Genomic DNA, 27903 nt, shown 5'->3' on the forward strand with positions numbered 1-27903 from the left:
ATGCAAGCCTTGGAAATGGCGCTGTTAGCTCACAGACACCCTCTCGCTGGACCCAGATACCTTTGGTGCAATTCAAGTGCTGTAAGAATCAGATTTGTCCCAGCCCTGCTCCAGGCTCTGCCCTGACAGAGCCCTGCACCAGCTCCAGGGCCCCCCATGTCCCTTCCCTGCCAGAGGACAATTAAGGCACGATGCTATGCCCACACTGTCGTGGTTGCAGATGATGGGGTCTGTCTCGAGACACAATGTGGTCAAAGGCAAGGAGCTGGCATGGGTGGGAAAGGCTCACCCCAGCCTTGCCCGTCTCTGCTGCCCCTCTGCTGCAGCAGTGCTGGAGATAGAATCCCAGGTTGGACATGGCTCACCTGCTCATATCTTTTCTGATGCAATAAAGCATCGCCTGTGCTGGCTGTAACCCTAGGCTATGAGGGAAGACAACTTTGTGAGGGTTATGTGGGAACACTTAACGCAGGCACCCTTGCCAAACACAATGGTGCCTCTTGCCTTGTGCCAGCACTGGCGTGGAAGCTGTGCACTCAGATCCAGCCTGGCAAATGCAGCCGGTGTCAGACTGCTCCGGAAAAACAGGGTTATTTTCAACCTGGAGCAGTTCCCTGTGCTGGCTCCCCACAGCCCTGTACTGGGTCCTGCCAGTGCAGGGGAGGGAGCAGCAGCAAGGCAGGGACTAGTGGCCCTGGCAGGGGTGGCCACCAGCACCTCCTTGGTGCCTGCGGATGCCCTTGGCATGGGTGGGTGTCAGGCAGGACTTTGCCCAAGGAATGTGGAGGGACCGGATCCCTCCCACCTCACTGCAACACCCTGGTGAGCCCCACTCAGCCTGCGGGGGAGCAGGGTTTGGCCAGAAGCGTGGCAAAGCCACCTCGTGAGGTGTCCTTGGGCACACAGACAGGACCGTCCAAAGGTGAGCTACCTCACGTGGGATCCCAGCACAGCCTGGTTTGGTTCCTACCGGCACAAGCTGCTCCTCTCCAGTCATCTTCCCAAGTGCTGTAAGCTCCGCTAACAATAGCTGGCTGGAGAATCAGCTAAGGTCAGCACAGAGCCAAAGCCCCGGGGCTCAGAGGGAGGACAAAGGCCCCAGTGTGAAGGTGTAACAGTATGGACAAGGGGAGTGCAAAGCAGAATGGATGATCCCAGACAAGCAACCTGCTGTGTCTACAAACCTGCAAACCACACCTGATTTAAAACACAAATCCTTCAGCCCTGCCAGAAGCTCTCTTGCCCCTCCTGCCCAAGAGCAAATGAATACTGAGATGACTTTGGCTGCCCAGGGATCAGTGAGACCCTTCAGCGGTCTCTTGGTTTCTTCATCTGCACTTGGGCTTTGCCCACTTTCAGGGAAAATTTGGGGGAAACTGCCTTGGGTTCTTCATCTCTCTGAGACAATAAATGCTTCAGAGAACAGAACGGACCTTGGGTTGAAGGCTACACAGAGCGATCTTGTCCCTCTGGAGAGGGGCTGATGCTAGGCAGTGAGTTAAAAGAGAGAAGATAGCAGGTTTATTTTTTAAGATGTTAGGCTTCTGCTGATCCCACTCTTCTTTTTCCTTTGCATCAGCACCAGCTTTGTTCGACCTTGCCATGAGACAATTTGATTCCTTAAACCATTACAAAACTAGCCTGCAATACAAGGGACTCATCTGCCAAGTTAGGAGGTGCATTGGGCTCAGCGAGGGGCCAGTCTGCTGGAGTGGCTGGCCAGGAGGGAGCAGGACTGGGCAGGGGATGGAATCTCTCAGTTCAGCTCAGCTCAGTGGCATGTAATTTTGCTCTCTGTGGTGGGTAACTTTGCCCTTTGCAGTCTGTACTGCAGCAGCTCTCGGGGCGTGCATCCCTGGTGCTCCTTGGTCCTACCCGCAGCAGCAGGAGGTAAGTCCTGAATGATGTCAGCTCCACTCTGGAGAGGCTCTGAAACTCTAACTTGACCTGAACACTATCTGACAGCTCTGGAGCAGAAGCACTGAAAGCCCTCTGACTTTTTCAGTTGTGACTTTGCTTAGCTTGTCATTTCACTGTTCCTCCCCAGGACTGTTTAGACTGGAGCCCAGGATATCCCTGCTGCAGAGGAGGATGAGCAGTTCCCTCCTGCATCAACTTCACAGTAGCACATATTTGCTGACATTGGTACAAGCATGCAAAGCTCCATCAGTGCTGCATCAAGCAGCTGGTTTATTACACTCCTCCCCATTGCTGGGATCAAATTAAGGGGTTTGGAGATGTTCAGCTGCAAAGCAGGCACAAATAAAAGATGAGCAACGCTGGGATCAAGGAGGGATGATTACACTGGAGGCTTGGTCATGCAGCAAGAGTTCTGGCCTACCTTCTGCAAAGATGAGAGAGGGAATTTATTCCTTTCACTTTATCAAGTGATACAGCTATAAATGTGTTTTCACTGCTTTGGTGTCCCTGAAAGTTGTGAAAAATAATAATGAACAGGAGCTAAAGAATACCTTGAGGATACTTTAGCTCTCCAGTACACCCCACCCTCTTTGGCAGTGGTGCTGAGGCTGGTGCTCTGTGTTAGCAGTGAATGCAATGATTCTCCTGCTCTCTCCTGGGTACAACACCTTTCTGGGTAGCAAGGGATGTTTCTTCAGTCTTCCCCTGTGACTGCTCCCATCTGGCGTTCTGTCTGCCAGTGTCACTGCCAGCAGGGGTCAACCCTTGCACTGTCCCCTGGAGATCCTCGAGCCATTCAAGTCACTTGTCTGTGAGAACATTAACCCAGAGAAAACACCAAGAGAGGCCATTTGGACAATCTTCTGTAGGCTTGGAGAGATGAACTGACCATAGAGGGTCCAACGAGCCATAGAGCTGGGCACTGAGAGTGGGCTAAGTAGGAGGAGAAAAGGATGCAGAAGTGAGAACACCGTGTAAGTGCTTAGATCAGGTCAGCTGCTGTGAAACCACAGCCTGAAATTCCCCTCCCAACTTACATTTTTAAAGCTTTTAATTATTCATTTAAAATTGAATCATCTTAAATCCAGTCAGTGTCTCCATTACGTTTGTGCAACTCTTAGTATTGTTCGCGTTTGTCTTCACCAGTTTCTGAGCTTTCCTAAGACTCAGGACACAAAGTCCAAGGCAGAGGCCATGGAAGGATTTTTACAAGGCCAGCACTGCTCTCAGACTGTCAGTATCCCCATTGCTCAGCAAGGCAAACCCCAAACATGGTGCCACGGGGTGTGGTTTCTGCAAGGGGCTAGAAGGGGAATTTTCCTGTGGCACAAAGACAGGACAGATCCATTCGCCAAAATAAAAAACAGCAAAAGCTCTTGCACAGGTGGACTTTGTCCTGACAGAGGAGGGGACAACACACCAGGTAAGACCCACCTCCAGATATGATCTGCTTCTGGACAACTAGGATCTATCAGACTAAGAGTTTCCTCCAGTCTCATGCTCTGAATAGTGCTGTTCATGCACCAGGTTCAATTCTTCCTACCCAGAAATACACATGTACCTTCCCTTTTCTCTGAAATGGAACTAAGCTCTCCTTGCTATTGGAGTGGCTGAGATGTAAATCTGAAAAGTAGGATTCAACAGATGTGGTCTGCAGCCATGGGAATGAGGAAACTGGAAGCAAGTTGAGGTCATCTCCGTGTAGCACATGGTGGGACGCTGGCACACGGGGCTCCCCAGATCTTCCTTCATGGAGCAGCCAGAGTTGGAAGTGGTGGAGGCTTTCATCGCCCTCCTGGTCCTGTGTTCATAGGTATCCTCACTGCTCCTGGCCAGGGGTGAAGGAGCTGCAGCTGCACTGCTCGGTCTTTCTTCTCTTCTGTGTCCTGGTTTACGCTGGTTTATGCTGTCTGACTTCTGCTATCTCTGCTTTCCTCCAACCTGCACGTTGCCTAGTCTGGTCCTCCTCTGAATTCTCCATTCCCATCCTTCCTGCAGGACCCATTAATGAATGGATGTTAAAAATAACCAAGACAAAAGATAGCAAATGTTGACTGCTGGCCATCTCTTTTTGCACGACACCCAGCCAGATTGCAGACACACTGCAGACATTTCGGGGAAGATGCGCGCCTGGGTGCGTTTGCACCAGATCAGTTCGGCCAGTCCTTGTCCTGTGTAATGTTCTCTATCCCAAGGCACTAGCAGTGTTTCCTGGACACAGAGATGTCCCCCGGAAGGCAGGAGGTGGCAGCATTGCATAGCCCAGGAGATCCTGCTCTCCCGCATCCCCATGCATGGTCTATTTACTTGCCAGGAGCTGCAGACCTGTTTTTCCAGCTCCTCCAAGGATATGTGACTGAAGCCGAAAGCTTCCAAACTGCTCAAATCCCATCCAGAGCAACCATTAAAAATAACTAACCCCCAAAGGCCGGTAAGTGCACATCAGTCCTGAGCAGTTTGCAAACCAGCATTAACAGCCATGTGGGGGCAACTGAGGACACAGGGGCTCTGCATTTAGAAACGAGTGTGATGCTCAAAGATACCTCATTTGCCCTCGAAACTCCAGCCCCCTTAACTAGCGTGCGATGTATCTGAGCTCCTCCGCACAAGATCTACATTCCCTTTGAGTGACAAGGGTGCAGATATTCTTGCTTCAACAAATGCTCCCTGACAGAACTGAGGTGGGAATGAGTTGGAGGCTAGTGTGCTCTCAGAGCATCATTTTCATTCTGGTGCATCTGGCACAGGCCGGGCTGATTCTGAATCCTTCACATTTTATTTTTATTAGAGACCTGTAGTAAACTCTTGGATCTGAGCTCCCTGAAACACACGGGAAACTTGGAACTGGTATTTGCAGTTCAGGGAATTTCTGGCTGCCAATCTTCTCTCTCCATTCCTCCTGGTGTCTCGCTATGGAGTCATCCTGTAGCTGACTGAGTCCACCACAGGAAGAAACAGAGGCAAATCACAGACTTCCCTCGCGGCCTAACAGCCAGATGGATACAAGCCAGGACTTTTTCTCACTTGTGCAGACAGAAAGTGTTTGTAGCACAGTGCCTTTACCAAGCTAGAAAGCAACATGGTGAGTGCAATACAAGCCTCTATCACCGTGTGAATGCTGTTCAGAGAACTCCTTTACTTTCTATGAACAATTTCCAACCAATATAGCAGTGTCCTAACCTGAACCTCTTCATTTCACTTTTTCCTCCAGAAGTTAGCTATTAAAAAATAAATAAATCTGCGCATAGACCAGTCTTAAAATCGAACTTTTTATTATTCTCATGGCTCTGGGTGTCAAGCAGGCAAGTTGGAAAGCAGTTTCTCCTACTGCTTCCCTTAAAAGCAGACACCCTGAGTAGGCTTTGCTTGTACATACATGAGCTGCATTCCTGTAGGAGCTTTCTCCTGCAGACTGAATCATTTCCCCAATGTAGGCTTGCACAGCAGAAGACGCCGCTCTGACAGGGAGCGATGATGAGTCACCGGGAGCTCACAGGTTTGTGTTCCTGCAAAGGCAAAGCTCACAGCACCCAGCGAGGGGGCAACGGAGGAGGCTTCCATTGGGTTTGATACACAGCAAGGAACAGCTCCCAGAGCACGAGCTGCTGGGTCACAGCAGCGTGGGGAAGGAGAGGACACGAGGGTAATGGCCATGTGAAGGCAAGGGCCGCAGGGCTAAGAGATGCGGCCCCGATGGGTGCCTCTGCCCGCAGTGTGGTCCTTGTGAGAGGCCACAGCTTCCTCAGCGCCTGCTGAATCCTCACCGCATCCAGGAACTCAAGCCTCGAGTGAGCCGAGGCTCAAGGCGCGGGGGATAAACAGGATGTGTCAGCCGAGCATGGGGGGTGAAGCACACGTGGCGTGCACCCAGCAGTGGGGAAGGCACCGCAATCCCCTCAGCCCCACAACCTGCAGACCCCACAGCACAGGAGACACGCTGCAGTGGGTTCACTCAAACCCACACCGCTACCGAGCGCACACGTCGGGTTTGGAGCCGATAAGCACCTTGCACCAGCGCCTGCCAGAGCCCCACATGAGACCGTGCGTCACAGCAGGGGTGCCCCAGCCTTATCTCCTGCTGGCTGGAGGCACCCCACAGCCCCGACGCGGACACTGGGGCGCGGAGGAGGACATCCGCAGCTGCCCCCCCAGAGGGGTCCCCTTCCCCTTTAAGAGGGAAGGCGGAGAACACCGCCTGGTTAGCGCCTTTGAGGGCGGGGCGCGCTCTTGGGCATGCGTAGTGTAAGGGCTTGCATTGTGCGCATGCGCACCCGCGGCACCGCCCTCTGGCCCCCACCCCGCAAGGCAAGGCGGGAGGGGCGGGGCCTGTGCGCCGCCCCGCCCCGCTCCCAGCGTGCCCCGCGCGGTGAAGAAGCGGCGGCCGCAGGCTGGGGGCATTTTGTGTCCGCCAGAGCAGCGGCTCCGAGACAAGATGGCGGCGGCGGCGGCCGCCGAGTGACGGGCCGGCGGCGGCCGCTACCCGGCTGGCTTAGCGCGCCCTTTCCCCTTCCCTACCTCTGTAGTACCGCGGGCCCCGCTTCTCGTCTCTCTGGAGGGCTCCGAGAGCCGCCCGGCAGCGGAGCGGGACACTGCTTTGGAAAGGGGGCGCCCGCCGGAGCGGCCCGGCTGGAGCTGAGCAGCGGGGACCAGGCTTCCTTGTTCTGTCCCCCTTCCCCTCCCCTCTCTTCCCTCCCCTGTCCCTTTCCCCTCCTCTGGGGCGGCGGTAGAGCCCTCTTTCTCCCCTCGAGCCCCTCAGCCGCCCCTCACCATGGCGAGTAGCAGCGGCTCCAAGGCCGAGTTCATTGTCGGAGGCAAATACAAGCTGGTGCGGAAGATCGGGTCGGGCTCCTTCGGGGACATCTATTTGGCGATCAACATCACCAACGGGGAGGTAAGGGCGGCTCGCACTCTCTCCCGTCTTTGGGCCCATCGGCGCGGTCCTTCCCGCACCTCGGGGAGAACCGTCGACCAGCGGTAACATTCCCGAGGCCTGGTTTTGCCCTCACTGCTCCCGGTATCGCTCCCTGTGGCGGCCCCATCTCGCCAAAGAGGGGTAGCGAAGGTGCATAACCCGGGGTTGGGGGGCTGAGCCCCTCGAGGGTCTTCATCCCCGAGGGCAGAGCCGTGCGGTCGTGGTGTCGCCCACCCAGCAGCTGCATAGCTCGCTTGTGTGTTGCAGGAAGAGGAGGCCACCATTGTGGGCAAACATACTTTGTCTTTTATGGGTGGCCAAAGTCGTCTCTTTCCCACCAATCATCTGTCCCCCTCTCTCTCAGCTGGGGAACACTTTATCTCGTTTTCATCAACTGTAATAGAAACAAAGAAGATCCCCTGTTTCTTCAGCTCTTTCTTTTTTCTTATTTTTTTTCTTTCCTCCCCCTCACGGCTGTGAGCTGTAAAGAAGAAACACCCACATATGTTCTTCCTCACTTACATGGATCTGAAGACTTCACATCTCCAGCTCAGTTTCATGACCTGGGATGGATGTTTATGTACAGATTATCACCGTACGGATTTTATTTGAAGAAGCAACAAAATAACAGGACATTAAGCACCGAGAGCTTAAAAATATTACACTTCAAAGCATTTGCAGCAGGGCTGTGTGGGGAATGTTGACGTGCTGTGCCCCTTAAACCTCAGTGGCAAAGCTGTGCTTGGTGGACACTCTGACTCCTTGTTCCCTCTCACTGTAGGAAGTTGCTGTAAAGTTGGAGTCTCAGAAGGCTAGACATCCCCAGCTGCTGTATGAAAGCAAACTATACAAGATTCTGCAGGGAGGAGTTGGCATCCCACATATACGGTAGGAATCCTTCATATGTGCCAGTACTTTGAATGTTAGTGTGAGGCAGGGCATCACCATTAAAAGGAGATTTACCTGGGCAGGATTGTGCTGTTGGGGGGGCAATACTCCATTCCAAGCTGTACAACTAGTTGGGTATCCTCCCAACTGGCTTGCTGCCTCTTCTTACCTGTACATAGTGTGCTTTGAAAGCAGGATGTTCAGCAGCTCCTGAATGTGATGGGAGCAGTGTGGGCCTGCCCCGATGTGTTGCTGGGGCTGGAGTTTGGAGCCGGCTCTGGAAATGGCTGCTTTCTTTTGTTGCTTTTTTTTTTTTTTTGTTCCAACATGTCTTCCTCCTCCGCTCAGAAAATGGCGGATGGACGTGATTAACCCTCCCCCTTCTCGTGTTGGGACAAGGGACGTGCTCAGGCATGTATCTTTTCCTTTCATAGTTATGTGCTGCGAGGCTTGAGAACCTCAACCAGCCCCCTTTCTGTTACCCACAACAGATGCGTCACTTGGGTTTCCGTGCAGTTAAAGTGCCAAGATGAATCTCTCCTAATTGCTTCTTATGCAGATCCTTGCTTCATACTCTGAAACTTTCAGTGGTGGTTAATAATTTCCTGATCTTAAAGAAAATCACTGGTGCAGCAGACTCTGAGGAGTTTTTTCTCTTGAGATTATTGAGGTGTTAGTACTGGATTAGTTCCCAGCTACTGAATCTATTCATCAGAACAGTTTATGTGAAACTTCAGTATTCTTCAGAAAGACTTTGTACAATAAGTTATTTTCTTTTAAACTTCGTTAATGTCTGTTTTTAAAGTCAGAATTTCTTATGCATACGTTTATGGCATAAAGGAATCTTGTGCCTTGAGCTTCAGCAATGATTTCAGTTTAGATACTTCCATCAAACTGACCATTCCATGTAATCTGTTAACCCTTCCCTGACTTCACTGTATTGCACCTATGTGAGTAGTGGCCTGTAGGGTCTATTGCAAGGTTGTGATGATGACTTATTCTAGGTCATGTGTTAATTTTAACAAAGCCTAAACCAGGTCTGCATTTCTGAGGTTAATAGCTTCCCCCGTCCTCTTCCTTGCCTGCCCCAACTACTTTACTGCTTGTAAAGTGGAGCTGTATGGTGGAGGAGACAGTGTTGTCATGGCCATCTGGCCTCATTCACTACAGCCTTTTGGTGTAGGAGCAGGACAAACATACCTGCCTTAATCAGAATACTTGCAGCTTAGATGGAGCTGCTTATGTGAAAACAGATTTAGTCTTCATTTTAGACAACAGATTCCTTTCTTCCTTCAAATGTGGTTGCCTTCCTTTCACAACTGAAAGACTAGAAAGTGCATTTTGGAAGGCTATCCCAGTGTAGTTACATGCTACAACAAGGAAAACTGGGAAAACAGCCAAAGCCAGCAGATACCAGGTGTTTCATCACAGAACTGGAAAAGCAGGCATTCTTCAACTACTTTTTTTTTTCTTTTTTGGTGCTATAATGAGGCCTAAGTTGGAATTTTCTCAACTTTCCCATGTAGCAGAAGTGACCTGCTGAGTTCTTGGATTTGGTGAAAACACCCTGAGAGCGTTTTATTTAAAGCTGGAATACTGGAAACAATCTTGCATTCTTACTTCCAGCTTCAATTGCAGCAGTCATTTTTAAGGTGGTTTTTTCCTCTCTTTGATGTTCAGGGTGTGTGATCTAGTTGATAACGTCAGTGAGTCTTAAAGTTTTTCACTTTCAAGTTCTCACTGTATAAACCCCAAAAAATTTTCTAAAAAAAAGTTTCTTTCTGAAACTTTTTATAAATACCTTTTTTTTGTCTTCATTGAAATCTATTTATATCAGACACTGCTTGACAGATTCTTTGACTGGGCTTTTGTTACCAGTTGACCTCTTCCTGTATGGCATCTGGTGATGGTTGAAGAAATCCCAACCATTATTTTCCTCTTCTTGAAGAGGAAGCTGAGCAGGGTACCCAGCGCAGGTTTTGCTACAAAAGTTCATGTGTTCAGTAGAAGTAGAATCCATGGCTCTCTGAATCTAAGAGGGAGGAGCTGACTGACCAGATGAGATATATTGCTGTGGTACTTAACAATAATACATCTTTAAATAGGGGATTACAAAGAGTAAGACCAAGATGAAGTTACTGTCCATATTGTTTCGGACAGTTCAAGCTTTTCTGATGTGTGTTTTCGACAGCAGCTGAGCTGGGAGAATGTGTGATTTTGTACTTGGGTCACTTTGCATGTGTAATTGCTAATACTCCTTCCACCATTGTTTTATAATGGTATGCTGTCAAGTTGGAATAAGCCGTTCTTGGCTCAGTGGTTATAGAAGGATGAATCAAGTTGAAGGAAAATCACTTGATACATTTTAAGAAACTTCTGTACTGTGACACCTTTAAACAACAGCAGCTCAGAGCATTTGATAGAAAATTAAGAAAGATAGAAAATCACTCTAAGCTTTTCCCATTGCCATGTTAAGCTGGGCTCAGCATCATTTTTTCTCTGTGCTCCCCATCTGGGAAATGGAGGCCTGTAATCTTGCATTCATCATTTAAGAATGAGGGACTTGTTCTCTATTTTTCATCTCATTAAGTAATGCAGTAGCCAAGATCAACTTACTAGAAGTTGCGTTATCTGCCTTTGCCTCACTAAAGTGGTCTGCTGTGGTTCTTTGACTCACAAAGCTGAAATCATAGGTGAGGTATGGATTGCTCATTCATTCTGGGCACCTGTTCTTAAACTGAATTCTGCCCTTTAGATATGGTTGCAGACTTAGTAATGATAAGGTAGCCTATCTGGAGTGTCACTTTAATTCGGAACCAAGCAACTTGGTTTTATAGCCTTTCAGGTTGATTTGATGCCCTTTCTGGCTGATTGCAGGAAAGGTAATGAGCAAAATCTCAGTTTTGAATTCAAAGATTTTTAATATTGCTTCTGTGGGATCAGCTGTGAGCTTGTTGTGGAGGGCCCACAAAGGTTGGTGGTACTCACTGGAAGAGAACATGCAGTTTGCACATAAAATAGCAAAAATTGAGATGGGAATGTCCTTATTCTCTGAATATTCTGAACACTTTTAAACTTGCAAGTCTTTCACTTTGCTGCTTATTGCTTCCTGGAAGAGCAGCAAAGTTTCTGAACTTGTCTCTGGAGTTTCAAAAAACCTCATAGAAACACTCTAAGTTGTTTTTTTTAAGCTGGGATTTGTTGTCAGTGTGCAAATTTTGGTGAATTATTACCTTCATTTTTCACAAAAAGCTCTTGAACCAAGCTTAATGTTCTAACAATGTGATCTGCCTTTAGGACACAATGCAGAGCATGCAGTATTCTGCCGGGCTTATTCTCATTGTTCTCAGCTACCAGCTGTCTTTTTTCTTTTTTCCTCTCTTTTTCAGTGACAAAGCGTTTTTAGCTGTAATCTTGTTAACTGGACACTGATCCTATTACTGTGCACCATCTACCTTTATCCCCATACTCTTGGTTCTAGCTTGGAGGAGTGCAGCAGAATGGGTTTGGTGATGTGTGTGTGTGGTGCTTTGTTCGTAGTGTAACTGTTACAGCAATCTTGACAAAAGCAGTTGGTCAAATTACCTGTGACAGCACTTCTGGTTTTTGCCATTTATGGTGTTTAGCAACTATTGCTCATCTCCTTGAAACCTTTATGTACTCTTTCAGACATACTTTTAAAAGAAAAGTGGGCTTCAGGCTTTTACCCTGGCAATATTATGGGATAAGTTGTTATTGTCAGTTTCAAATGGAAAACGGCTATGCTGAAGCCAGCTGTGGCTATTGGTGTTGTATTAGATTTATTGCACTTAATAGCAGGAAGACCTAGTGAATATGAAAGAGATATTGCATGTATTCTGGGGTGGGCAAGGCTGAAGGGATGCTGTAGAGCATGTGAGGCTGATCAAAGTGATAGCTTATAAGTTTAGTTATTTGGAAATTTAAAAAACAAAAGTTACTAAGTGGGCAGTGCTTATATTTTTGCCACATTCTCTTGCAAAGGGAGCAAGTAAATCCCTCCATTTCTGAGCTATTCAGTGCAGTTAAGTTCTTGCAAAAGATTTTGATGTTGAGAAATTCAGTATTGCCACCCATGTGTCACTGCGCAATCTTCTGAATAGTGAAGGAATTGTCAAGTTTCTGGCAAGAAGTAAAATACCTACGTAAGTATCTACAGTTTTTGTTCTGATTGCTGACTGCCATGTTGGAAAACATATTAATAACAGACTTGGGCTGCATTCATCTCGCTGAGTAATGCATGTAATGGAAAAATGTGGTCAAGTTTGATAGCTTTAGGGTTGTTCTCACAACAGTTTTTTCCTTGAGCACTTCAGATTTTGATCTCTTTAAGCAGTGCTTAAAAATCTGTAAATATACCTCTTGGACACCTTCATTCTGAACTGTTTTCCCAGTAACTTTCTGCAGCATTAAAACACCTGCCAAACCCACAAACAAACAACACCCCCCCAATGCCCTTCCCAACAGAAAAATACCCAACCAAACACCCCAGAACAATCCTGAAACTATTGGTCACATAGTCTGAAAAGTTTTCTCTTTTCCTTTCTTTGCCAAGACTGGTACTTTTATGTAGGTCTGCAAGTAATGAGGAGGAAGGTTCTAGCAATAGAGCCTTATGTTAATTAACCTTCTGTTATTACTTAAGGCTGCATACTGAAGGGCCGAAGCACTTTAGTTGGTAAGAGGAAGCCTCTTGTTCTGGTAGCTCAGACTAAAATGGCCAGTGAGTATTTTAATGCCTACAGTTTTTCTACTGAGAGAATGAATGTCTTTAAACAAAACCTATTTCATGTTTTATAACAATCTAAACTTCTGTCTTAATCGGTCTTTGTGGACTCCTTTGAAGCATCCAAGAGAGGACCACAGTTTGAAAACAAATGAAGCTGTCCTTTTTGATTCTTTTTCTTCCCTTTTTTCTCCTTGCCTTAGCTCAGTCTTTGCAGAAACAGCTGCAGAAGTTCAGTGTAACTCCTGTTTGGAACAGGTATTACTGAAACGCTCCAGCTCAGCAATGTTTCCTATGCCTACTGTGGATTAATGGCTTTACCTTCTCAACTGAACCTTCTGACTCTTATGGGAGAAACTTGGCTTAGCTTCTCCTTGCTTCCTACCAGGTGTTAATGCACCTCATAAACCAGCTAGCAAAACAGCAAGTCAACTACATGGAAGTATATATGCAGCATAATAACACTTTGTGGATGAAATGACCTTATTGCTTAGGAGATGAGTTGCTTTGGTGTACTTCACACATTCATATTTCTCTCATAACTGTACAAAAAGTGATAGAGAATTTTATTTATAGAGCCTAGCTAACTTCATAGCGTAGGGTGTTCATTGTGTTTCTTTATTTAGTGCTTGGGTGGCCTAATTCATGCTCACCATGGCAACTAACGTTAGATGGCATCTGCTAAATATTCCACTTCAGTATTTCAGTCATGCCATGTTATGTTAAGTTCATTTATATTACTTCTAGCTGGCTAACAGTTTAGAAGTGCTTTTCCAGCTTCAGGGGAGATAAAACTAGAAATCTAAAATGTCTCAATTTAGACATGGATTTTAGGATGATAGATTACTTTTCTTGTGTGTGTTACTTCAGTATCTGCTAAGACTCAAATTAGTATATTTTAACAGGCAGAATATACTTGCCAATTTGTTTGAAACATGATTATATCAAGAGTTGTCTATGCTGAGAAGTCTAGAATATGGGACTAGAAGGGAACCCTTTGGTCCACATCCATCACCTGTTTTGCACAACGTGCAGTTCTTCCTGTGCATCGATCAGGTGCAGTGGTAAAACTTTCTAGGCTGGCACAGCAGTGCTTATGACTGTTAGACAGAGAACATGCCTCTGTTCCTGGATAAATGCTTGTACCCATAGGCATTCAGCTCCTATTTATTTCTTCCCTGATCTTTACTCATAACCTTCTGCCTGTTAACACTCTTCTTGTATCTATAAAGAATAGTTGTGTAACTCCATAGCTGCCTTGCTGAGCTGCTTGAATACATGATTACAGTATTTCCCATTTTTCTTGAAGTCTCTTTCCTGTCTCTGTTGATTTGGATTTCCTTTCCTGAATATTGGTAATGGGGTTTGCACGTCACTGCTAAGCTTTGGTACTGATTGCTTCACAGTCTGTGTAGAACACTTGTATTTTTACTGGTTAGGATTGCTTATTATTTTTCAGTGATGCCTGATATTAAAACTAAATGATTATAGAGATGTCTGGTTTCTCTTTAGTCACATCATCTGACTAATGCCTAGTTCAGACACTTTTGTATAAATTACTTAATGCTTGCAGAAATGGAATACAGTTCTAGAGTGTGCATCAGTTCAGCGTCATTTGGATTTCTGTAGGATGTCTGAATCCTTTGTGTTCATGAGGCCTTCCATACTTGCATATTCACCCCCATGCTCCTGCTGACTTGTCAAACTTACTGATAAGGTGATCTCGGGTAATTCTAGTAGTAAGCTCTCTCCAGCTTGCTTGTTCACCGTATGCCTTTTGTTTTAACAGCTTTTTTTATCCACTCTGGTTTTGACTGTCTCAGTTTTTGTCATGTGAACTCTTTTGCTTGGTGGTTTGAAAGGCCAAGTGCTGGGGAGCTAATTGTGTAGGATTACACAGAGTAATCATAGGGTCGCATACTAGGAATTAGGGAAGTGGCAGAAGTTTATGTAATGTCAAAGAAGTCCAGATCGGTCTCTTTTTCTTTTTATAGTGACTGAAAGGTTACTGTAAGTCTAAAGGCTTGTGTTGAACTATTCAAGTCTTGTCACAAAAGCACTGCACTTCCTCACAGTGAGGAACAAAGAAGCATGTTTTGTCTCATGAAGGCATGACCTTCTGCAGTTGTTTCTGTAATTCCAGGTTAGCAGCCACAGTCTCTGATGGAACAGTCTGTGATGGAGCTGACAGAAGCTTTTAGTGGAGGATAGGTTACCTGGCAATGCAGGCATTGATTGAGGAGAGCTTTTATTAAATTGAAGCAAAATAGCCTGGTTAGAGCTGCCCTGGTAGTAGGAACACTTTTTTTATGGTACTGAGCTGATTTTTGGTTTGTATATAATAAGCTGTAGACCAAATGATGCATCATTATGCTAATGGTGGTAGTGCCTTTACTTCATGGCTTCAGAATGCATGGGATTTGGGGTTTCTTTACTGAGAACTGTAGAGCTGTTGATCACTGGTAATTCAGTTCATCTTGATCTGAATTTGAGATTATTTATTTTCATGTGAATCTTCTGAATACTTTTATTTATCACATGAACAGCTCACACTTTGATAGTTGTGACGTCTTTGTTACCTTCCTGCAGCAATTACAAGTGCCAGTGTAATGGATGAAACTGCTGCTGATCTACTAAAGCTGTTTAAGTAGTACAGGAGTCTGAACCTGGGCCTGTAATTTCATGTCCTGTGTCTGAATGAAATGTTCTCTCAATTAAAAACAAAACAAACCAACCAACAAGTTATTAACAGACATTTTCTCAAACATTTATTTTGTCCTTGGCATTATTTACAACATATGCAGTTGCTGAAATGGACACCATACGGTTTTGGAAAGCTGCAGCTATAAAAACAGAGGAGGATTTTAAGTTTGGGTAGACCTGACTATAGTCTTTGCCACCAAGTGCTAGAGGTGCATCAGTGCTTCACTTGCTTGTCTCAAGGTTAGTCAAGGGACTTAAAAACCCCACCCCGCACGAGTTCAAATAAACATTCACTTGTTATGTGATCTGGCATTGTCCCCATTGTACTGTATGTGAGCTGGAAGCTGAATCCTTTCAAATGACACTCTCATGTGACTCAGTTGTTGAGCACAAAGCCACAAATATTGATACTGAAGATGTTACAGAACTTCAGCTCTGTGTGTGGCTGCTAAACCACATGGTTTGGAAACTTGTTGTGAGACTTGGCCTTTCAAAGTAGACAAGTTGCCGAAGTCGGATTAAGGTCACTGTTCAATGTTTAAACGAACATTGACAGATATAAGGATATTTACTGTATTCTCACTGATCTGCAGCTTTAAACAGATGAGGCAGGGGAGAGTGACAAAGCGTTTTCATGTGTGCATGAGCCTGGGCATGCCTAACAGCTTGAATATGGCCTAGTGTTGTTACCAGCTGTATCAGATGCTACCAGTTCAAGGGCAACTCTTAGCATTTCATGATAATATTGTCCTCTTAATGTTTTGTTTGCTCTTCAGTAAGATTATTTACTGCTGCTGTTCAGGAAAGCTACTAATAATCTCTATGTTGTGTGGGGTTTTTTGATGCAAGTAGGTATAAATGGACCTGTGCCACAGAATCAAAACTCGCTCTAGGAAATATGTCCTAGTAGGCCATACAGCACTATGGGAGTGAATTAGAGAAATAATAAGTTTTCCTAGTTTAGCTTTTTTTTTTAGTAGTTTAGCTTTTCTTTTCAAAGCAATACACTGTATGTAGCAATCTGAAATACCCACCCAAAGTGAACTGTCAAGTTGTTTAATCTTTTGCTTCCAGTTTCCACTCCCCTCCAAAATGCTCCCTGCTTAAAATGTATTGTTGCTGTTGTTTCCACAGCTTTAGCATTAGGGAGTACTTAAGTGTGCTTAAAAAAAAAAGTCTATGGAGCTCAAACAAACATGTGGGACACTTGTCTTCTGAGATGCTGTTGTCATAGTTGCCCAGGGCCTTGTAGGCATCATTCCTTCATGTTAGTAGTTCAATCCAAGCTTCGTTATTAGAAATGCAGTATTACAACTGGTCTTTTCTTTGAGACACTAGTTTGGCATGCAGGTTTTAACACTACTGGGCAGTATGGCAAAAAAAAAACCTCCCAAAAACACACACAAAGCACTAAAACAAAGTATACTCTGAATCTGTGCTCATCCAAAACCTGTGCTTATGCCATCTTACATTGATTATGCGAATGTGGGAGTAAGGAGCACTTGCCAAACTCTTATGTATCATTATATCCAAGGTTTACTAAGAAGAGCCAAGACATTTTTTTACTTAGAGCTGCCAGTAGTAGCAGCTACAAGACTGAATGGACGTGATGTAGCCTTACTTCTTAATCCCATTTTCCCTGGAAGTGTTCCAAGGGAAATGAAAACTTACTTGCAGTGTTAGCAAAGTAAATAAAGTACAGGTTACTCCAATACCCCAGCAGAAGTGTCAGTTGCCAGTAGTTAGGAATCCTGTGAGGAATTAGAGGCAGGTAAACATGAAAATAAAACCTGGGGGCCAGACTTCTTTCTTTGTCTTGCAGAGCTGATCCTGCATTCCAGCAGTGCAGAATGGTCAGGAGATTAAAGTTTTCTTGTGCATACGTAGAAGTAGGACAAATGGAGGTTGTGCAATCAACCTGAATTACTGCACTTATGAAGCAGAGAGATCCCTATGGAGGAACCAAATGCTTTTTAAAATGTAGCTTCCAGGGTAGGCTTCCTTTTCATCAGCTTCATTTTTTCTGTGATGCTGTAGCTAAATTTTCTTAGCTTGGTTGAAGACTGATCTTTGATCCTTTTCCCTTGTACTGCAGTCTCTTGGGCACTGAACCATTACTGTGCTAAACAGTTACACTCTGTCAGTACTGGACTTCCATTTCTTGAAGAAAATATTTTATCTAGATCTTGATTTACTTCTTAGAAAGCTTCAATTTTACTTATTGTTCTTTAGACTTTCGCACAATAAGCCTAAATTCCATGTGACAGAGTAACAAGGCAAGGCGCATGGTCGTTTTCATTACTCTAGATAATAAGTTTTGAACTGTGACCTATGGACTTGTTCATAGAGCCTTGTCAAAAACTACTCGGCCATTTGCATAGGTGACTGATAGTAACCAAGAAGTAGATCTACAGGCATAGTCAGTAATTCTTGAACTGAATCTGGTTTGGAGATGGCTAAGATTCTCAACAGCATCTCATTTTGACTCTCTCCTCCATCTCTGCATTGCACTTTTAGAAGACTCTTCTTGGTTGCTCTTGCAGGTGAAACTCTACATCAGTCCTGAAAAGGGCCCTAGGCAGGTCTTAAAATGTGTATGTTTCATGGCTCAGAGTCAGGTTGCAGTGTGAACATTAACCTCTCCATAACTTAACAGGCTTCATCAAATAATACCATCAGCATGGTTTCCTATTTGAGTAACTTGCAAGGGTGTGTTTTTTTTGTTTTTTTTTTTTTTTTACATAATAGTACATTCAGTGAATTTTTAGATGGCAAAACCTGATGAATAGTACTTTTGGTATGGTCATTAACATTTTGGAGAAAACTATTTTATTGACATGTCATTTGAATGGCTGCTTTCAAAATACGTTTTTCTACATCCCTTCTTGATATAGGGAATGAATAAGGGTCCTACACTGACCAGTAAAACAATATATATGAGCTGTGGCTCATACTCAGCTTTTATCAGATGTACAACAATGCATTATGAAGTGTGAAGAAGGTACAGGCCAGTAGTTCCTGAAACAAATCCAAATATAGAGTCTTTTCTCTGCAGTTTTGTAAATGTTTGACTCTACTACCCTGGCAAAGCTTGGAATCCTGTGAGTACCGAGGAATTTGTTGGCTTTTTTAGTGTAACTATTTCCCAGACAACCGTGTATTAGCCTCCTGGAGTCATTGCCTAAAGTGGAAATAAAATGTCTATACACATCTCTAAGCCCCAGCTACCACTGTGTTTGAGCTGAGACTTGGTATTTTTTTAATCTGCATGCTCTTATTATGGGGTCTAATCTTGTTGTATCTTTTCTGCACCCCTGTTGTTGGCACTTCAGGACTCCTCCAGGAGATGAGTTGGTCAGTGTGTTACCCCTGACTGCTGGTACTAGGACTGGGTGCCTGGGAAAGGCAAAATGTACCCTTCTGATTGAGATGTTGAATCTTTACAACAAACTATTAGAATTCAGCACAGCTTCATAAGCGAGAGGTGCATGTGAAAAAAATGTTTAACTGTAGGTATCTGGAATGTATGGAAGGACCATAGAGAATAATATTCAGGTTATGTCTTTCAGTGGCCAAAGTATGGAAATTCACATCTGAAATATGCAGAAGTCAAGGCTGTGGCTCCAGGTCTTATCGGGGTAGTTTAGGTGGTGAAATACTATCTGCAGTTGCAGATAATATAAAACAGTGCTATCGTGGAAATGCTAGACATGGACTGAAAGGAAGAACATGCGTGAGGCTGCCTGCTTGTCCTCACAGTATTGGTAACATTGAAGTTTTTTGCACTGAATTGATACATCAGACACTTCAGGGTGGATATCACCGCCTGGCTGCAGTTTATATTTTGCTACATTTGTATTTTTGCTTTTGTGACACTGTTTTTCCAGTTGGAGTGTTGAAAACCCCTTGAAAAGTCCTTATCTCCTACTTAAAAGGACACCGGAACTTGGTTGCCATTTGTTAAATTTGGATGAATGAATGAAGAGTTAACTGCATGAGCTGCTTTAGTCTGTTGCAGAGAAGTCACCTGAAAACAAAGCCTGAAGGATGTGGAGTTAAATAATGCAGGAAACTGATGGGAGAATAAGGAGTCCTGCAATGAGTTTCGGCTCAGACTTTGTACACACACGTCACTAATGATGTGTAATGGCTTCTGTTTTGATTGCATTTTGATTTTGGTGTTTGGTATTTCAGTTGCCCCTAAAGTGTAGTGCTCTTCAGGGAAAATGAAATATGCTCACACTTGCCAATTTGTGTGTCCTATTTTGTTCTCAGACTTTGTTTCCAGGAAAAATACAATTCTACAAGCCTTAATTTTTAGTTAGCACTCAAGATTCAACATTAGTCAGCAATGTGCCCTTGCAGCAAAGAAGGTTAATGGTATCCTGGGCTGCTTTAGTGTTCCTGCTAATTCTCTTTTTCTTCATTGCAGGTGGTATGGTCAGGAAAAGGACTACAATGTTCTAGTTATGGATCTTCTTGGTCCCAGCCTTGAAGACCTATTCAACTTCTGTTCTCGCAGGTTTACGATGAAAACAGTACTTATGTTAGCAGACCAGGTATGTACAGAGCTTGCTGTGAGGAACTTAAAAACCCTAAAGTATTTTCTGCAACATGGTAATTCTTAAAAAGGTTAAATAACATGTTAGTGTTGTATATAGCCAAGTGAAGACTTGACCCACATAGGAGTGAAGTAATGGTGACTGGCTGTGGTATACAAAACGAGCATGGGCAGCATGGGAACATAGCAGCACAGATACCACCTCCTTGATGGTGCCGATCTAACAAGTGCAACTTTAATAAAGTGTCAAGACTAGCACAGGTCAGCCATGTATCAGCCAGGATCAACCATGGGGATGGTGATGTAAGGTCCAAAACAGTCTTCAGTTATGGTTGATCTGTTTCAGTGGAAACCTGGTGGGCAGCATAGAAGCATGTGGGTTCTTACTGAATCTCACTGTGCACTCACAACCTTCTGTAACTTCTGGTACCAGACCATAAGCTAATGAATACTGGTTTGGTTGTTGTGGTGCTTAAAGGCAGTTCTTAAAGCTGTTAGTTGAGATACCACTCTACCTCAAACTTAATCAGGGCCTGTAAAATTGAGGTCTGTTAAGTCTTTCTCTAGCAATTGATACTTTTTCAGCTTGGTCATGTGAGTACATAAGAGTATTTGAAACGGACAGCCATTGAATTTTCAGTGGTGGTTTAAATTTCATCTAATATTTCATAACTGATGTTAGTACCAAATTGTCACTTAGCCAGGTGCTCGTAGAATCCCAGGCTCTTGGCCAAAGAAGTTCACGGCATCTGTATGGAGTCAGGGTCAGCTGTCCTTGTTCTCCAATGCCTTGAGTGGTACACGGTCTTTAGAAAGCCCTTTGCCTGCTCTAACACCCTGGAGTCTTGGTATTAGAACGTCTCCAGGGAACCTCTAGTTTTTATGCAGTATTCTTTTGGATGATAAAACACTAATTAGTTGTCATTACCCCCACATAGATGGGATGTATAGTATCTCTACACAGAACTGGCTTTTAGGGCATGGTCAGCTGTCAAGGGTATGGTGGTGTAACAGTTCAACTCACTGTGGACTGTGTGAGGGGTGTTGTAGTGGCTGGAAAGCCGCACCATGTTAATGCCTGTGCTGTGATCTCCTGCGCAGGAAGCTGCGTGACTGCTTATGATGATACAGATTTGCCAGAGTTTCTTTGAGTCTTCATTGCTGGCACTCCTGGATCAGCCTAGATATGACACTATGGGCCACAATCAAGTTCTTGCTTGCTCTGTGAAAACTGTTACCTGGAAAAGTGATGCTTGATGATGGATGAATGAATAACCAGATGAATGAGTAACTGGGACGGGGGGAGGGAAAGAGCTTTAAAATTGTCTGATTGTAAGTATAGAAGACCTTTGTTTGAAGTAAGAGAAATTACTCTTTAATGGGTCACTATAGCTAGAACATGAACTAGAATGTCTGGGAAGTAGTTTCAGGTATTTAATCTGCTATTTCCTGACAAATATTATGGAGTTTTAATATAGAACCCACCTCCCCCCCCATTTATTTGAACAGCATAAAAACAAGACTTGGCTTTCATTAAGCAAATACATAAGTTGCAGAGGAAGGTAACGCTAAAAATTCATGCTTTCATTGCAGGTTTAAGTGAATTGTATTGTTCTCATTGAAACCTTACCTGTTCTCTTGTTGCTGTTTTGTTTTATTTACAGATGATCAGTAGAATTGAATACGTGCACACAAAGAATTTTATACACAGAGACATTAAACCAGATAACTTCCTAATGGGTATTGGGCGTCACTGTAATAAGGTTAGTCTAATGCTCTTTGTTGTAAAGATCCAAAGGGAATGGCATGTTACTTGATTCAAGCTGCACAACCTTTTTAAAACTCATTGCTAAATTTGATGTTTTAGATGCTAAAACCATATTCTTGACATGAGAACTTGGATTTCTCAGTGTCTGCTTCCAAATGCAGTGGCATACACATGTCTCTGACCCACCCTGTCAGATGCACTTGATTGCAAGCCTGGAAATAATCTTGCAACAAGATGATAAACTAACCCTAGAGAATATTTAACTACTTTTCTCTCAGTGATGGAGATTCATTATTGAGATAACTGTTATAACAAGCATTTTTCTCCTCAATGATAAAGTCAAAACTTACCTTTGGCTTTGGGGCTGACTTCCTGGGATGGAAAGAATTCATACCAATGTGGGAGTTCCTGACCTTCCAGTCATCAGTGCATTAAATCTTGCAATGACAGACTGGTAAAGAGAACTCTTCAGTCATCAGATACAACTAATAGCCAATATATAGATAAATTGCCTTTATAATCAATGAAATTATGCAGATATGTTGATGAAAAACTGTTAAGTTGTATAGTACCTGAATACGTTATACAACAAAAACTGCTCTCAATGTACTCTGTGGGGGGAGGAAAAAAAAGCAGGGGAGGGGGGTGGCCTGAGGTTGCACTTGTTTGGATGGGTAAATGTAGTCAGAAGTGCATGTTTCCTGTTGAAAACCTTATATAGAAGAAAACTTTAATTTTATTTGTAGTTCTCTTGAGTGAAATATGCTTAATCCTGCAATTTGTATGTTGAGCTCGGGCAGACAGGCAGCATTGGCAATGCATTAAGCATGCTACTTAATAGAAATTAACTTCAGGACAAATGTATGTGATCAAGCTGTTTATTGGAAGCAAGATTCCCACTTATCTTCTTTATATGCCATTTGAGAATGTCTCATCTCTTTAGGCACTACTAGTATTTAAAATGTTTACCTTTGTTTGCCTGTATGAATGCCAACTTCAGGGCCATGAACATTAGAAGGGGAAAACTTGATTAACATGAGATAACAGCTCTTGTCTGAAGAGGTGCAGTGCACTGAATGTTTAGATCCAACCATTGTTGGAAAAGCTTGTAAGTCCAGCTGAAAGGCATTTTTTATGTAATCCTGTTGCTGTTAAACTTTGCTTGTTCCCAAGTTTCATACTTTCACTCTGTAGAGCTCTATTTTTCTCTGCTGTGTTGAGCAGTTACACTCCTGAATTTTCTGGCATGACTTAGAGGATAAATTGAAAACTTTGATTTTTATTTTTTTGTTCTAGTTTTAGTTTCTGATTTCCAGTTGTTCTTTTGGGCCGTTTTTCCAGACTTCTGCACAGTCATGCTAGGTTGGCATTGCTGCACTCTGGTTCATCTTGATGTGGATTAATGGCCTAGAAATTGCTGCTGTGCTTACTTTAGTGGAGGAACACATTAGATTTGCATCAACTGAAATGAAAAGCAAAATTGCCTGTAAACCATTATATCGTTTTCCCATTAGTAGCCTAGCTGGGGAGCCACACAGTGATTTGGAGGTGAACAGTGTGTAGGCATAGGCTTGCCTTACTGTTGCAGGGTTCTAGAGATCTGGGACATAGTTCTTGATAGATTTACATGAGCAAACTGAGGAATGGGTTGCTTCAGTTTGGAACCAAGTGCTTTATGTAGGGAGCACTTGCCACCATACAGTATTTACCTTGTTTCTTTGTTGTAAGTAAGTGTAGTTTGGGATTTTTTAGAGCTGAACTGTACCCAGTTTAAAGCAAACCATCCAGCAGGACTAGAGCAGCATGGTAATCTTGTTCCAGTAGCTTCCTGCCAGTTATATTTTTCTAAAAAAAAAAAAAATTTTTTTATATTTTTTTAATTCCAAATTTGAATTGAGTGATTGGGAGAAATTTTGCTCCCACCTTTAAAAGACGAATCTTTAGCTCTGTTAGAAATCAGCCCTGCATGCTTATGAAAGTAAACTTTAAGGTGACTAAATGCCTTCTACCTCTTCCTTACTGAAGATTTACATTTTCCATGGGGGAAGGGCAGTTTGTGGAACAAAAGGCTGCTTTTGTAAGCAAAACTTCCAATTTCCTTTTTTAATACAGCCAAATGTCACCATTGTTATCCCTGGTCAAGGCAGTGCCATATTGGAGCAGCTCACAGTTCAAATTGACCTTGTCACATCTTCCAAATTTTCTCCTTGGAAAAAAAAAAAGAAAACAAAAAAAAACCTAAATGTGAACATAGCTGGTTTTTTTGCAAACTACAGTGCTTGGTGGAAGAAGGATGGCATTTGGCTACCCTGTTCTTTCTCAAACGCCTCGGTGTTGCCTGTCTGCGCCGGCCATTGTTGCAATGTAAGCAATACTGTTTGATGCACTGCCACCCTCTATTGTTTGTTCAGTGTTTAGAATCTCCAGTGGGGAAGAGGAAAAGAAGCATGACTGTTAGTACTTCTCAGGACCCATCTTTCTCAGGATTAAACCAGGTCTGAACTGTCTCCTATTCCAACCTCAACCCCAAATTCATGTGCTTTATTTTTGTTTTGTTTTTTTGGTTTGTTTTGTTTCTTTTTTTTTATTTCCTGGAGAATGTAGACCTTGCAAAAGCACCTCTTATGTTGGCATTATTCAGACATACTTGGCAAACATGTAACATTACTAAGATGTTTCCCTGTGGCGCTTGTTTAAATGGTGGAATTATTTCTAAACTGGATATTAAAAAAGGCTAAATGTATGTGCTTGGTTTCACATGCAGAAATGATTGTATTTTTGTCCTTTAAAACTCGAAGGCAATCTGTTGAGTGTGTTGAAGGACAGATGTGCCACCCTAGTGAAATAGTGGGGCTTCTGTGTAGGGCTGTCTGCTTGCCTTCCTGTAGGGCTCCTGCAATGCCTTTGAATGCATGTGAAGTTCTTTTACTGCTTCAGCCAGACTCCTTCCCTTGCAGTTTTTGTTCAAAATCTTTCCAAATGTGTAATGAGGACTCCTGTTTTCATCCATTGTGCTTATAAAATGAAATTACTCCGATAGGCTCTGTCATGGAGAAGCATGAGTTTATCTTGTAGTGCTAAATGTACTACTCCTGACTCTCTAAGAGAAGATAAATTGGAGAGGAATGAAGCCATATGCCAGTTTGTAGCAGGACAGCTGGAAATTGCTGAGTATGAATCATAGCTCAGGAGTTTGGCCATAGAATCGGTCCATAGCTTTCTGCAGTGATAGCCTTCATGTATTAAATCCCAGGCAGCTCGCTGCTGTAGGCAAGCTGACAGGCTTCTGTTGTCTGCCTCTGAAACTTTCTTATCAGTCGAGGCAGAGACTTTGATCTACTTCTCTAGTTGCTCTTGGCAGATATCTTGCCCTACTTCTCCAGTTTCCTGCTGATTGTGCAACAAACAGAATTAAGGTGGTATGAGGTTATCTGTGGGAATACGTCTGTGTTCCTGCTGGCTGGCATCAGTACATTCTGTGCTCATCCAGCTCAAGCTGTGTCTTCCAACTTAATTCTTTGCAAGATGGACTTGCTGCTTTGCCTTCCGCTCGTCGTGAATGGGAAGTACAGAATGGCCCCGAGCAAGGGAACAGAGTAAACTTCCCCAGTAAAATCAGTGCTGTAAATAATATCCAGTTACTTGACTGGTGTAAAACAGGTCTGGTTGCTGAATTGATTCTTCTCTTCTTAGGGGTTCTGCCCATACCTCTTGAGAAAATACAGAATTTCCTTGTTCAGGTCTAATATTGAGAGCTTGTAGAAGCTAGGGAAGAGGCAGAGCATCATTTATAAGTTATTTGGAGAAAGTAGTCTTACCATTACTGTGCTAAGCAGGGCTGGATGCCAGTTACTTGTCTATGAGGCACACTTCCAGTGTTAACTATTTTGATTCATGAGCTGTGACTTTATCACTTCATACGATTAACTGCAAGATCACCAGGATGACAGAAAGCGCATGAAGGCTTTGACTTGTTTAAAGAGTTCATAGCTAAATATGCAGGGAAAGTATTCCGACTGGTGTGCATTTGGTTTTCCATTCTCAAGGCTCACAGTATTTTGCTTAAAATAAGGGGCAGAGGCCCTGCAAAAGTAACTGTTGCAAACAATGCATCAGAGGCTATCACTGGGTTAGAAAGCCTTAATCAGAAAAGAAGGGATTGCATTTGAGCTCAGCCTTTGCTTCTAGGAGAATTGCATTTGCAGTACAGTAATTGAATAGGAGCTTTGTATTATCTGCATTAGGAGTTCAGTATCAACCTAGTTCGTTGCTTGGTAGCTGGAGAACATGTCCATCCATGCTGAGTAACCGCCTCTAATGTCTTTGTTGCACTGACACAGCTACCAAGACCCTCAGTTAACTGACCAGTGTAGTTGGTATAAAAACTTGGATTTACATGCTCTTGCTCTAAGCATTCTGGGCTTTCAGGGTGACCTTCGCCAGAACGCCAAATGTGCTTTGTGGCTGAATGTAAATCATGGCAAGATTTCAACTCAAGGTTTTCTGCTCTGACGTTGGTAGTTTAAGAGGTTTTTAGCTTTGTTTCTCTCATTGAGGCTATTATAGTTAGAAAATCTTTAACCAGCATTCCAGGATGTACCTTTCATGGAATTCAGAAACTTTCAGTCTTTCAGTGTCTTTGATACGCATTGAGTGTCGCTTTACAATTCACAGCATTTCAGTGTGTCAGAGTGACCCTTTGTTCCAGTTCTGGATGCAGGTGTACCTGCATATCAATCTCCAGTGCTTGTTTGCATTTAAAACCGCCTCTTCTGTTCTGGAATCACCTTTAAGATGATTAGGTTTTTACTGGGAATTTCTTGACCCTTTTGTCATCTTTCCATCCAGCCTTCCCCCACCCCTTACTTTTTCACTGTTAATCTGTAGGAGTTCTAGCCCGATCCTGTAGCATTAATCCAGTGTTGGAATTGGGAGCTCAGCCTGATTGCTAGAATTTGAAGTGTTCCTTACATACTTCTGCCTCGGGTTTTTTTTGTCTAGTCCTGAAATCTTGTCACAAGAAGTTACAGTCTGCATTAACCTTTGTAGATAGGCTGGCTGTTACACACTAATAACAACACACGCACTCAGTTGTTGTTAAATATCAAACCATTGGGCAAGCTTGGTTATTACAGACTAAAATTGGATTCCAGATACTAGGCTCTAGCTTCCTGCCTGTATTAATGTCATTAGCAAGTGCGTCATGCTGCTGTGATAGCGTTCTGGTAGTCTTAATATGAGCATATGATTGAAAGCAAGATGTCTTGTTTGCTGTTGAAGGTTTTGGCCTTATGCTCTGCAGAATGGCCAGTGCTCTTTGAAACCTGGAGAAGAATACAGGATGTGCATTCATTGCATTAAGCTGCTGAGCTGCCATTAACTCTCTGTATGTGTAAACTGCTCTAGCATGAATGGGGTTTTGTGAAGTGTGCTTTTGCACATACTAGTTTCCTTCCTAAATTGTGCACTGTAGTTATCGAGCTAATGTGATACAAATTACAAAATGGCAAACTTCAAATAGTTGTAGATCTAAGATACAGATGCTGAGTAGCACAGTCTAATCTATCCCACTGGACTGAGAAAAAGCTTGAACTCCTTTACTATGAAGTTGTTTTAACTGGCTAGTTAAAGCTAGTTGTGACACTGCACTGTTACTTTGCTTCCTCTGTAACTGTAGGCTGTTACATTGTGTGGATGTCTTAAAATGTAACTAAGGCCTAGTGAAAGAGGTTGGGGATTCCTTGCATTGTATGGGAATATAATCTATTTTCATTTTTCTTTAAGTTATTCCTTATTGACTTTGGTTTGGCCAAAAAGTACCGGGACAACAGGACAAGGCAACACATACCATACAGAGAAGACAAAAATCTCACTGGCACAGCTCGATATGCCAGTATCAATGCACATCTTGGCATTGAGCAGAGGTGAGTTCAAGGATATTACTGCTGTGCTTTTGAAGGCTGTAAGATGATCATATTTGTAAGCTTCTGAAGTGTCTGAACTAATGTTATATGAAGAAGTATATATATCCCTTTGCAAGTGGTTTTCTTTTTGGCTGTCTGTGTAAGGGTAGGGAAAAACAATCCAAGTATCTAACTCTCTTATTGACGAGACTAAGTATTGCAGGCATGAGGTGGGTGCTCTGCATACAGTTATCCTTTTTATTAAAGGATAAACTATACTTTCATGTGGATCTGTGAGAGGACCTTCACAAATAAAGTGGTGCACTTTCCTGGCTGTGTTGGTACCTGTTGATGCCACTGCTTATTGGCTTGAGGTGCAGCTCTGTAGCCAGGAGTATTCTAAAGCTGGTGGTTGTGTCCTGCGTTTTCATTCTCCTTTCAATTGTTGTTTGTCCTTTTGCCTGCAAGCAAGACTTAAAGATCTTCTACTTCACTCACATTGTA

At 43.6% G+C, this 27903-nt stretch overlaps 1 protein-coding gene across 4 annotated transcripts in view; it reads left to right on the top strand.

Annotated features, from left to right (window-relative positions):
• Positions 1–6243: 6243 nt before the first annotated feature.
• CSNK1A1 (casein kinase 1 alpha 1) overlaps positions 6244–27903 on the top strand; it is a 35744-nt gene continuing 14084 nt past the window's right edge. The window contains exons 1-6 of one of the 4 annotated variants that reach the window (XM_061456630.1): positions 6244–6811; positions 7614–7720; positions 19600–19726; positions 21393–21491; positions 23908–23991; positions 27281–27420. In XM_061456630.1, coding sequence (XP_061312614.1) covers positions 6689–6811; positions 7614–7720; positions 19600–19726; positions 21393–21491; positions 23908–23991; positions 27281–27420 — 680 coding nt within the window. In that variant the 5' untranslated portion in view covers positions 6244–6688. The remainder of the gene's footprint in view (positions 6812–7613; positions 7721–19599; positions 19727–21392; positions 21492–23907; positions 23992–27280; positions 27421–27903) is intronic. The other 3 variants (XM_061456629.1, XM_061456628.1, XM_061456631.1) reach the window with 3 other exon arrangements.

This window comes from Pezoporus flaviventris, unplaced genomic scaffold (assembly GCF_033815535.1).
Source record: "Pezoporus flaviventris isolate CSIRO_AGI_PZ_B2104156 unplaced genomic scaffold, CSIRO_AGI_Pfla_v1 ptg000023l, whole genome shotgun sequence".
NCBI classification, from domain to species: Eukaryota; Metazoa; Chordata; class Aves; order Psittaciformes; family Psittacidae; genus Pezoporus; species Pezoporus flaviventris.